Source organism: Ambystoma mexicanum, chromosome 4q (assembly GCF_040938575.1).
Source record: "Ambystoma mexicanum isolate Mex_15411 chromosome 4q, UKY_AmexF1_1, whole genome shotgun sequence".
NCBI lineage: Eukaryota > Metazoa > Chordata > Amphibia > Caudata > Ambystomatidae > Ambystoma > Ambystoma mexicanum.
In genome coordinates, this window is record NC_090928.1 from 723,160,310 (window position 1) to 723,172,659 (window position 12,350).

Below are 12,350 nucleotides of genomic sequence, written 5' to 3' on the forward strand. Positions count from 1 at the left end.
TGACTGTTAGTTTAAAATTGAAATCGAACTTAAGCATGTTTTTATCCTGTACTGGTTGTACAGCTGTAGCTTAAAATCGATTTTAGGTGCTCACATCTGTTTTTCTTGGGACTGCGCTGCTGGCCACTCCCTTTGGCTTCTGCTCTGTCTGTTTTCAGCTCTTTACCCTTCAGTTCCCATTGTTTCTCTTTCTCAGTCCTTTTTGTATTTACCCTGTGTGGCTCCTGCCTACTCCTACCCCCCCTCCACACACGTACCTCAGCTGCTCTGCCTGGTTAAGTTGCCCACACTCTATGGCGCTTACTATCTCTCCTATCTTCTCTAACTGCTTCTTTATCTGCTATCCTTCACCTCTCACTAAGACTGGCAGGAAGAAACTCAAGAAGGATACACTGGGCTCCAACCCAGGCCTGCCTATTGCTGACACCTACATCAGTGTTTCCATCAGAGAGACTCTCATCGATATCCTCTCTTTCGTCCCTTCTCCCGACCTATGTACCTTTGTATGCTTGCTCTGCTCTCTCCTTACTCTTCCTCACGCATAAATGGCAGCACCCACTGGGACGTCCTTCTTGCCCTCTCCTGCACCTCCCGGGTCATCATAAATGTCTATTGGAATGGTACATTCCTGGTACATGGGCTTCAATCCAACCCCCTACTTTTTGACAGGATCCTCCCTCGGCTTATCAACTTTCAACCTTCCTCCTCACGGCCTCCCTTGCCATCTGCTTCCATAACCTCCCTGGCTCCCTTGCCTCCTCCTGACCACATGGCCTCTCTCACCACGGCTCCCTTTTCTGCACTCTCCCCATTGACATCCATACATTGATATGGTACGGCTCAGCGCTGCCGGTTGCTCTTTGATGCTAGTGCTTTTTTAAACTGTATTCTTAGTTTTCCTTTTAGGCTGCTATTTCATCCTTTGGCACAGCGCTTGACTGGGCGCTGCACACCCTCACGCGCAATATTTCTATTTAAATAGGATTTAATTTCTATTTTTTATTATTGTCATGCTTTCACTAATGGGGAGCATTTTGCTAATTTCCTTGTAACAACGCTGGCTGTTGGAGAGTGCCTGGCCTCCAGGCAGACCGAGGCTCGGCTCGGGAATTGCCTTTGCAATTTCTTTTTTTCTTACCAGCACGCACTACATTCCGTAGTCTTTCTTCTGTCCTCACTGCTGCAGAGGGTGGATCAGTGATTTTGGAGCTTATTGCCCCTCACTGCTAGCCATGTTTTGGATTGATACAGTACGGCCCAGCGCTGCCGGTTGCTCTTTGATACTAGTGTTTTTTTAAACTGCATACTTTGATTTCCTTTAAGGCTGGGATTTTATGCCTTTCCAAGGCACTTGACTGGGTGCTGCACATCCTCACGCAAAATATTTCTATCTAAATAGGATTTTGTTTCTATTTTTTTTGTTATTGTCATGCTTTCACTAATGGGGAGCATTTAACTCATTTCCTTGTAACAGTGCTCACTGTTTAAGGGTGCCTGGCCTCTAGGCAGACCGAGGCTCGGCTTGGGAATTGCCTTTGCAATTTCTTTTTTTCTTACCAGCACACACTACATTCCGTAGTCTTTCTTCTGTCCTCACTACTGCAGAGGGCGGATTGGCTCCTGGTAATTCCATGTGACGTTTTATGCACAGCTGCCTATACAGCACAGCGGTCATGCGAAGCGCATGCGTTCTCAGTGCGCCGAAGTTGTGGCAAAGTTAAGCCCGTCTGGGCCCTTCTAGGACTCGGACGGGCCTGGGGGCACTGTCTTAGCGCTACATGGCTACCACTATTCACGTCTTGGATTTGGCACCCACGACCACAGTCTTTCCTCTTGGATTTGTTATGTCTGCTCCTGCTGTTAGGCTGGCCCATGTTGTATCTACATCTTTTTTAAGTGTTCAGTTAATTAATTCAAGTTCAGTGGTTGCGCATGCCAACCATTTATATGATTTACTCTGCAACGATGGCCTCGACTTGCTTTGTCTAACTGAAACATGGCTGACTGATTCCTCGGCTCCCATGTTCTCACAGTTCCTGCCGGATGGCTACAATATTCTCCACATGGTTGCCTCCCATCCCAGAGGGCGGGGGGTCGCTGTTATTTTTAAAGCGGCTATTAAAGTTAACTTGGTGCCTCTTGTTCACACTCTGGGTATGGAATCATTAATGGTAAGTCTGGCGATATCCGCGTCAGAATCTGTTAATTTTCTACTCGTGTACCGCCCTCCTGGGTCTTACTCAGTCTTTTAGTATCCTTTCTTGGAACTAGTCACCTCGCCTAATTTGAAATATGAGAACCTAGTAGTTTTGGGTGATTTTAACATCTGACTCAATTCACCTCCAGCTCCTCATCTGGGACAGTTTTTGTTGAATATCTCTAACCCAGGCATAAAACAATATTTGGCCAAACCCACCCACCGGCTTGGTGGAATTTTTGACAAAATGTTTTCAGCCATCCTGTGATTGGTACTCCTTCCGTTATTCCGCTCATTTGAACAGACCATTTATTGGTCCCTTTTTCGGTTCCCCTTATGACTCGCTTGTCGCCTCCTGCCAAACGTACTATTTTTAGGAGAAACTGGCACAATTTGGATATGTCTCATTTAGCGTATGTCATCATGGCTAATTGCACTAATGACAGTCCTATCAACTTTTCTATTTTGTCTCAAGCACTCCTGAGTGCAGCCGACGAACTTGTGCCTCTTAACCCTACTTGCATTAGCTGTCGGCCTTCCCAACCTTGGTTTTCTGCCAAACTTAAGGCAGCTAAAATGGGTATCATTTGGCGACTAAAATAGCCAAGCAGGCTTTTTTTTTACACACACTATTGAAGTTGCTCTTAACCAGTCGAATGAGCTTTTCTTCGTTATTAAATCTTTTTCACCTACTGCCCGTTTTCTCCCTACTGCCCTGCCATCTCAGTCTAATTGTGACGCTCTAGCTGATTTCTTTCATTCTAAAATCGCTAGCATACACAACAATATAGAACTTTCCCATCCTGGCACCAGGGTGAAGGTCGATGACATCAATCCGCCTGTAACCACCGGCTGGGCTTCCTTTCCAGTGTTTACAGCCAAGGCCGTCTTGACTGCCATCTCTCATCTTAAATCAGCAGCCCGTCTGACCAAGTCCCTCTATCTGTCTTAAAAGATCTTCTGCCCATGATCATCCCTTTGGTGACTCAGGCTGTACATCTCTTCTGCACTCTAGGATGCATTCCCAGTGAACTTAAACAGGCCACCATGGTTTCTCTTTTAAAGAAAATGTCCCTGGATGCTTCTATTCTTTTTGATTTTCGTCCTATTTCTTTACTTCCCTTTTTCATGAAACGTCTTGAAGCCTTAATTTCTCCTCTTTTGTCTTCTTTTCTGGAGTCCTCCTTGGTGCTTGACCCTTTTCAATCTGGGTTTTGCCCGGTAAGGGGTACAGAGAGCGTTCTAGTATCAGCAATGCATCCATAACATGACCAGGCTTGTTGATTCCAAGGGGTGTGGGGTCCCTGATTTTACTTGACCTATCAGTGGCTTTTGATACTGTTGTCCACCCCATCCTCCCCTCTTGCATGGCCTCCATTGGTATCTCTGGCCCCGTACTGGCCTGGTTCAACTCGTTCCTGTCTGGCCGAGGCCAGTCTGTATCTCTGCCTCCTTTTCTCTCTCCCTCTTATTCTCTTTCCTGTGGAGTCCCCCAGGGCTCTGCCTTGTCCACAATGTTTAACATCTATGTCTGTTCCCTGGTGGGTCTCATCCGCTCCCATGGCTTTAGGTGTTACTCCTATGTGGACGACACGCAAATTCTGGTCCGATTAGACCTTGACCAGGATATGGTGTCGTCTCGCCTGTGTGACTGCCTGTCAGCCGTGGGTGACGGGATGAGCACCAGCTGGCTCAAACTTAACTGAGATAAGACGGTGGTCCTGGTAGTAGGGACCTCCCCTGCATTGGATTCTTGGTCTTCTTCTTTTTGTCCTTCCGCGCTGGGTATATATCCTATCCCGGTGGTGGTGGTGAAAAACGTAGGGGTCTACCTGTCTGCATCGCTCTCTATGGCCTTGCAGGTGAGTGCAGTATATCAGTTTGGACATTTCCTTCTGCATGTTCTCTGTAAGATTCTACCTTTCCTTCTGTCCCGCTTTGTCCGTTAGTTGTGGCCTCTCTTGTCTCTAGTAAGCATTTACTATTGTAACGCTCTCTATCCGGCTCAGCCAGCTGATGTTATCCATCGGTTACAACTGTTACAGAACCTGGCTGCTCGGGTTGCCACTACTACACTTTATGCCCGGTTCTGCGTCATCAACACTGGCTCCTTTTGAAACAGCGCATAGTTTTTAAATCTCTGTCTGCTTCACCGAACCTACTATAGGTCGGGCCTAAATTCCTTCAGGATAAGTTCCAGCCTTCTATTCCTCACCGGACTCTCCGCTCTGGTGGTGACCGCCTGATTCTAGATCCTTTGTATAGTCCACAAGGATTTCTGGGGACGGGCCCACACTATCTACAACTCTCTCTCCCTAAATATTCCCCTTCTAGAGCCCTCCGCTCGTACTCCTCCAACTCTCTCCGAGTGAGTTGATTTTCAAAACAGAGATTTGTGGGTAGATCTCTTTCCTCTACAAGTGCTTCCTTCTGCAACATCCACCTTGCGTCTCTCCGTCTTGAGCCTGATCACCTTAAGTTCCAGAAGCTCCTCAATAGCTTCCTCTTCTCTTCCTCCTTCTCTCTCCCTCGCCCTTGCTAACGCCCTCTCTATTCTTGCCTACCGCCCTCCTCCCTCTCTCCCTAACTCAGCTCTGTTTGTTGACTGGTCGCCTGCTGCACCCCCAGAGCCACACAGGTCTCCGGCTCCCCCGCCAGTCCTCAAACTTGCCACTAGGCCCCTGCACTCCACCCACCACTTCTGCACTTCTTTACTCATTCCTTGAGAATGGTAACCTATCGGCACTTAACCCAGGGCCTTGGACTGGGCACACTTGTTCCCTTCCCCTCTCCCCCTCCTTTTCATTCCATGACTGCCACTTACGTTACCTAGAATGCACTGGCCCTGGTCCGCCAGGCTTAGTACAGTAGTTTTTTGTTTGTGTGTCCTTCTCCCCCCACTTATCGCCGTTACCAACTGTCATGTACTTGCACTATTGAAATGTCATTGACCCACTAAGGTAGCTTAAGGACTGTGTATTCGTCTCCCTCTCCTCCCTCTTTGCTCCTTTTTTGTCTTACACCTGCACTTGTAGTAAGGCCGTCAGGCCAAGTATGCTAGTCATTTTTGTAAGATCATTAGGAAATGTCAAGGCCTAAGAATGACTATGTATTATTACCCTGTTCCCGTCCTGCTTTGAAGAACTTCACCTGTGTATAAGCGCTCTATAAATAAACAATTACAATTACTCCCAAACATTTCAAATGATACGACACTCCCACCCCATCGACACAGACACCCTCAGAACTCTTACTATCAAAACAAAACCTGCACAATGCCCCCCTCAAACTGCATCCAATTGCATTACCACCCTTGCTCCCCATGGGCTAAACATCATCAACTCCTGTCACTCACATGGTACTAACCCTCTGCCCTCAAAACTCGACAAATTTCACACCTCCTCAAAAAGCCTTCCCTTGAGCCCATTTTCACAGAAAATTACTGACTCATCACTATCTTGTCATACCACGACAGAATCATGGAATGCTTCGTCACTGTCCAACTGCAACAACACATCACCACAATCAACCAACTCAACCCCTTCCAATCTGGCTTTCAACCTGAAAACAGCACTGAGACTGCTACACTTCACATCCTAAATGACCTCCACAACACCACAGTCAAAGGACACACAGCACTACTCTTCCTCCTCGACCTCTCTGCAGTCTTCAATACCATCAGACCACACCATTGTATTAAACCTCCTATCCCACAGGATGTAACTCTAAGGCACTATCCTTGATTGGTTCACCTCCTTCCTTACTGACAGTACACACTTTGGGCCTCATTACGGGTCCGGCGGGTTACCCTGCCGGGTGCTACTGGACCCGTAAAAAATGACCAGCACCTGCCTTGCCGGTGCCACCGGGCTATTACAAGTCAGGCGGCCGGGAAGTAGGCGCCAGTAATTTATTTAATCCCCATTCCCATAGAGTCGCATAGGACTCTATGGGAGTGGGGACATGGAAGCACCGGCACCATTGTTAACGGTGCTGGTGCTTCCGTGACGGCTTTGCTTACCGTGACCCCTGCCTCCGGCCTGGTCAGACCTGTTGGGCACAGCAGCTCCGGCAGGCAAACACATAGTTTGCCGGTTCCGAAACAAGGCTGCCGGTGAGCTTACCTGCACCCTTATTTACAGACCGGCAAACTTGACATGAGGCCCTTTGTCTCCATGCCCTCTTTTTTCCGATCTAACCCCACCCCATTCAAGTACAGTGTCCTGCAATCTCCTCCCTGTCTCCACTCCTTTGCGACCTATTTGTTGAATCCCTTGGAGGGACCCTTAGCAAATACAATGTCCAATTTCACCAGTATGCAGACGTACACAAATATACTTCCAACCCCCCCTCACATAATTCCACCTCCACAATAGCTGTCTCACCACCATCACCACCTGGATGGCCACCCACTTCCTCAAGCTAGCTGAACCCCTCCATACAAAATTCCTCATCTGCCCCCAGACACAAACCCAAACTCCCCCTGGGTCAAAGAACTCGCTACAGGCAACTCACACATATCCTTCTCCACACCTGTGAGATCCATGACCTTCACCATCTACTGCCACCTTTCCTTCACATGCCGCATAGCTGGTGTCACCAAAACATGCAATATACTACTACAGCTCCAACGTAAGATCAGACACATCCTTGCTCCTGATGGCTTCCTCACCAAATTCCAAGCACTAGTACTCTCCAAGCTGGACTTCAGCAATGCACTCCTCACTGGGCTCCCCAGCAGCAGACTTGCCCTGCTTGCAAGCCATACAAATCACAGCAGCCAGACTCATTCTCCACCTTCCCAAACATTCACATATCACCCGAGCTCCACTGGTGCCCTGTACATCAAAGAATTGCCTACAAAGAACTCAGCATTGTTTTCAAAGCCATCCACCTCAAAACATCATCTTACCTTCACGAAAAACTCAAACCCATCACCCACACAAACACTTGACAAGCAAGCCAGCATCTCCTACACATTCCACTCTGAAAACGAACATGCACGCAAAAACGTGCATTTACTAATTGGGCACCAACGGCATGCAACACCCTGCCTCTTCACATACGCACTGTACCATCCATAACCACTTTCAGAAAGAGCCTCAACACATACCTGTTTTCCCACACATAACCCCATCGCTCCACCTCCTGTGGTATCAATTGTCTATCCTAATCTCTCTCTCCTATCCTGAAAACAGGTTGTAACTCCTGTTTGTCCTCCCACCTTTTCAACCTTTGAACCTTGAAAGGCACTCAAGACCCTCTGGGTAGGCCCAGCGCTGAACAAAAATTCCAATAAATGAATAAATGCCCATCATTGAGGTGACAATCTGTCTGTTTATTCAGATGCACTCATGCATGAAAATACATCATTGTTTTTCAGAACAGTCTGTGCTGTGTGTCTCTGCCTTTGATATTATACAGGGAACCTACGTATGCCATTACAGCAGTGGGGGCTGCTATTGCAGATTGCTGCAGTGTACCAGTGCACACATTAAATATCTCCCTTTGTCACTGCATTCATGCTGTGTTCGGCAGGGGAACACAAGAGGTGCACAATGCATGCCATTTCCGCCAGGTGTGGCTACCGATCAGAATGGCCTTGGAAGAGTTCATTGCTGGTTGTGCTATAAGTCCTGCTTTTCCACATATGCCTAATGCCGGGAGTAGAGTGGGCCTTATAGAAGGCAAGACCAGGAGAATTCATGGAGAACTGAGTGGGTGGAGCGTTGGGTCTGGAAAGATAACAACCCGAGTGCTTTTCTTTGTACTTGTGGGGCCTCTTTTAAGGATCTTTGGACTTTCCCCAGTATTACTTCGTGTGGAAATTGCTGGTACCAAATGCCATAATTCTGAGTATATGCCTTATTACAAAATAACCCCCAGTACTGGAGAAATGACAGAGGATTTTTGGAAAAGCTGATTGCCATATTGCAATAAAGTCAATTGTCCTTTTTTGTGCAAAGTTTAATTTTGATCGATTTCCATTATCATTTTGAAAACGAAAATGGATTGTGTAGATCATGTTTCATAAAGTTACTGTACCATTTTCTAAATGTATTTAAGACACCTTACTTCCCAAGTTGTACTGTACATGGCAAAGGTGGAGGGAAGGTAGGCTGAGTTGTCCTCCTGCAAAACATGTTTTGATGATTTAAAGGGGAAGTGCTTGTTCTACCCTTTAGTATAGGAAAACAATTGTATACACTTCAGGGGAGTTTTTAAAATGTTGAACTGCATCTCTTGGAAGGATGTAAAAATTAGAGTGAAAACATAAGGTAGTTGACCTTGTACGGCAAGAATAAACTGCATGTTCAATTCCATAGGAATCATGCAAGCAGTAATTACTCCAGGACCATAATCAAGGGAGTGGTAAAAACAAGCTTTATCTCCAAATTCGATGCACCATCCATTTAAAACAATCTATTTTCAATCCCTACTGCTCTAGCCAATTTGGAAATAATCCTTGCGGCTGATACCGCATAATGAATTTAGTGAGTCTCACAGGGAGGCTATGTGTACTGGTTCCCTCTAGGGAGGGATGTGCATGCATCTTGGGCCTCTGCACTTGGAACTTTGGTACGTTTTCGTGCACTGGCCACAAGATGGAGATGTTCCATTATGCTTTGGTTGGAGTAGGCTAAGGACAACACATAGTTACTACAGAGATTACTAGCCCTTTTGCCATAAGTACACACAATTATGTTTATGAACAAAGGTTTTAGGCCTTAAGTTTTTACAAGTTGATAAGAACAGTGTATCGTAGAAATACATGTCAATACATACCCACATTACTTGTAATCTATGTATATCAATGCCAGTGTGAAACTAATATTTGCAGTGCACTGGACAGGCTTTGTATGTGCGTCATTGCTGTTGTCAGTGTTTATTATTATTATCCTCAAACGTCGTTTATTTTCTGATGTACTGGCTTAATTTTAAAAAATAATAATAATTTTTGTTTCTAAGATTTGGACTCCGCTACCCACAACCGAAGAGCTAATAAACAAGAGAGTACAGCTCCGTGAACGTTTTACGTATGAAGTGGACTTTGACGATTTCAAGATGCCATTCAAGAAAAATCTAATGGAAAAAGCTCTGGCGTTAACCGCTGACTCTGCTTCATAGATATCACAAATCTTGAGGTGAATGTTTACATGAATTAAAGAGGATCCCTTCGCATTAGAGTGATAATGTTGCATCTTTCGAAATCTCTTGATTAGGATCCAGGTTTCTGGTGCAAGGCTGCTATTTTCTGCATCCCTAGATTGAATTCTGTTTTTCAGAAAGAAGAGACAGTGTGACAAAGAATATTTTCATAGATATGTTAGAATATCGAGAGCAATTTATTAAACGTACATTTGCAGTTTATTTATGTGTATGGTCCTTCGAACTGTAATTTTTAGCCATCTGTGTCAACAGCCTATTCACTTCGCCCAAGCTGCTCCATCCAATCATATTGACGATCTTATTGTATTTATGATTACATCATCATAAAATGTAAGTGAATTTGACAAGCCCCTTGAGAAGCATCGCAGAGATCAAATTAAAATAGAAAGGAGAAAACTATGGATGAATAATGCTACAAAAGGATTGTAAATTGTTCCCTTTCTTTGCATTGCAGAATTAGGTTTATTCAAGCATTTGCAGTACTCTTATGCAGATAATATCATTATGAAATACACACGTGGAGTGCTATTTTCTACAATCCCAATGATGTCTAAAATAACATGCCCATTCTTTGGTCCTTTATACTTGCCTCTGGGCATAGAAGTCAGCTATTTCTGGATCAGTAAAATAATATTTTGGATTTTGCAGATGAAGTTCACTTCCACTTTCATTCGGCCATTAATAAAAGCTGCAGGATGTTTACACAGTTAGAAGCAACTATCACAGATCAAAAATCAACGTTTATACAATTAAAAATGCTCTTGCTTCCCTTCTTTAAAAATCACTGTGTTTTCCATTCTCTACATTATCTGAGTTTAGGTTGTGTAAAAATGACTTTTGATGCACTTTTTAATTTAGTCTCAGAATGCTTCCCTGGGCTCTGTATGTCAATGAACATTAAACCAGCACTGCTTCTGAAAGTAACTGAACATGTCTTTTTTGTACTCTAACACCTCGCTTCCTCATGGTCCCAACTTATTGTAACCTGAGGACTGGCTCTCTGTGTCACTCCCTGGAGACAGTGACATCCCTGTTGGAATGAATTGGCAGTGCCAACATGTTTGGAGCGTGTGTAGTATAACTATATTAATATGCCAGGCTACTGTACCTAAACCATTTACAAGCTATTGCCATTCTGTGCTCAATAACTATCATTATTTGCTAATAATTGCTATGATACTAGACACTTAATATCATGGATGGCACTGCCAATGTTTACCAGTCGTTGCCATCATATGCCCAGCTAATCACATAATTGCCAGGTATTAACAGAATGTTCCACGTATTGGCATAAAATATAATGGTACCCACACCACGTTTCCAAAGACTGAACATGAGCATCATATTCCCAGGGAATAACATGATTTACAAGCCAGTGGCATCATATGGTTAGGTACTTGTACTATTTACCAGGTATTGCTAGCAAATGCTCAGTGACTCATGCCATAAATATGCCAAGCTTTCTCATGAAATGGCCAGTGTGACGAATCGCAGGTATTCGTCCCTTCTACCCAAGGGGGAGACTCCTCCTGTGAGGCTAGAGAGTTGTGCCCACTCTGCAAGACCCACACTTAAATACACATCTCTGATTAAAGGGACATCTTCCCTTTTTCTTCCATACTTTGCCTTTCACATTGTCTTCAGCCAAACATCAAGTTGCCACACTACTCTTCATAAAAGATAGTCCCATGCCGGCAGCTATGGTAGGTGACTTAGGGAGTTCCTCACAGGAGCATTAGTCCTTGTCCCCAAAGGGGGTGTGCTCTAGCACCTTGAAGTGTCTCTTGTGCTAGATGGGATTACCAATAAAGATCTCGGACCAAATAACCAGACAGATTCAAAGAATATGGCAAAGTACTACTTTATTCTCAATTCTCCAGGCTCGCGTGTATGGTGCATCCAACAACACGGCTGAAATCTTTACAATTTTCAGGGAACTAGCCAACTCTTTTGCAGTCTCCTCCTCACCTCTTCCCTCCCAGGCTCTCTGCAACGCACTAGCCACACACTTGAATGCAAAATGTCAGGGCTACCCGAGCACCCTTGCATCCCTTTCAACCTCCCCTTCCCACCCCCCGCCTCCTGTGGCCTCCCACCCTCCCTCTTCCTCTCTCTCTTCTCCTTCTCTACTATCACACCTGACAAGGTCTCCAGAGTTGTCAGCTCCATGGAGGTCTCCTCCAAACAGGTTTCCCCCTGCTCCTCCAGAACTATTAAGGACTATATTGGCTCTCTTGGCTCTGCACTCGCTGATATCTGCAGCCACTTTTTTGCTACGGGATCTTTCCCCTCCTCCCTCAGTACTCCCTTCTGTGCCCTCTGCTGATAAAACCTTCTGCAGACCCGCCCTGTCCAGCCAACTGCCGCCCCATATATATCACCCCCTTCCTTGGGAAACTCTTGGAGAAGTTGGTCCCCCAACTGACCCAGCACACTGAACTTGTTGGTTGCCTCCACAACCATCAATCTGGATTCTGAGCATCCAGAGGCACGGAAACTGCTCCTCTGAACACCCATGAGGAACTTCTCACATCTCTTGATTCCAACTCTCCAGCTGTTCTCATTCTACTTGATCTCTCCTCTGCTTTTGATACGTTTACCATGCCATTAAAAGTGAGCGTCCCCCAAAGTGCAGTTTAAGACTCCCTAGTGAGAGTCAGTAATGGACACACTTCAGGTGGGAATGAGACCAGGACCAAGTGCGGGTGAAGATAAAAAGTAAAGTTTATCCAAAACCAAATAGGGCAAGCAGAGAACTCTGCCAGACAATAGAAAAACATTCACATTTATTACAAAATTGCATCATAGATGATGTAAGCTATAGGGGGCACATACGTCATGGGGATTGGGTAGAACAAATTAGACATTATGTATTCTTTAGGGATGGTGCTCCAGGATTGGCACAGGTCCACGTGGTGCCATAGCGGGATGCACGGGTCAGCTGGGCTCTTCTTGGTGGAGTGCAGGGTCAGATGATGTTTGA

The 12,350-nt window shown here is 45.4% G+C and overlaps 1 protein-coding gene across 6 annotated transcripts in view; it reads left to right on the plus strand.

The window, feature by feature from the left end:
* Positions 1-10,291, plus strand: part of ANKEF1 (ankyrin repeat and EF-hand domain containing 1) — a 349,443-nt gene extending 339,152 nt beyond the window's left edge. For all 6 annotated transcript variants that reach the window (XM_069608310.1, XM_069608313.1, XM_069608309.1 and 3 more), the window contains one exon: positions 9,167-10,291. In XM_069608310.1, the coding sequence (XP_069464411.1) occupies positions 9,167-9,325 (159 nt within the window). In that variant the 3' untranslated portion in view covers positions 9,326-10,291. The remainder of the gene's footprint in view (positions 1-9,166) is intronic.
* Positions 10,292-12,350: the final 2,059 nt, after the last annotated feature.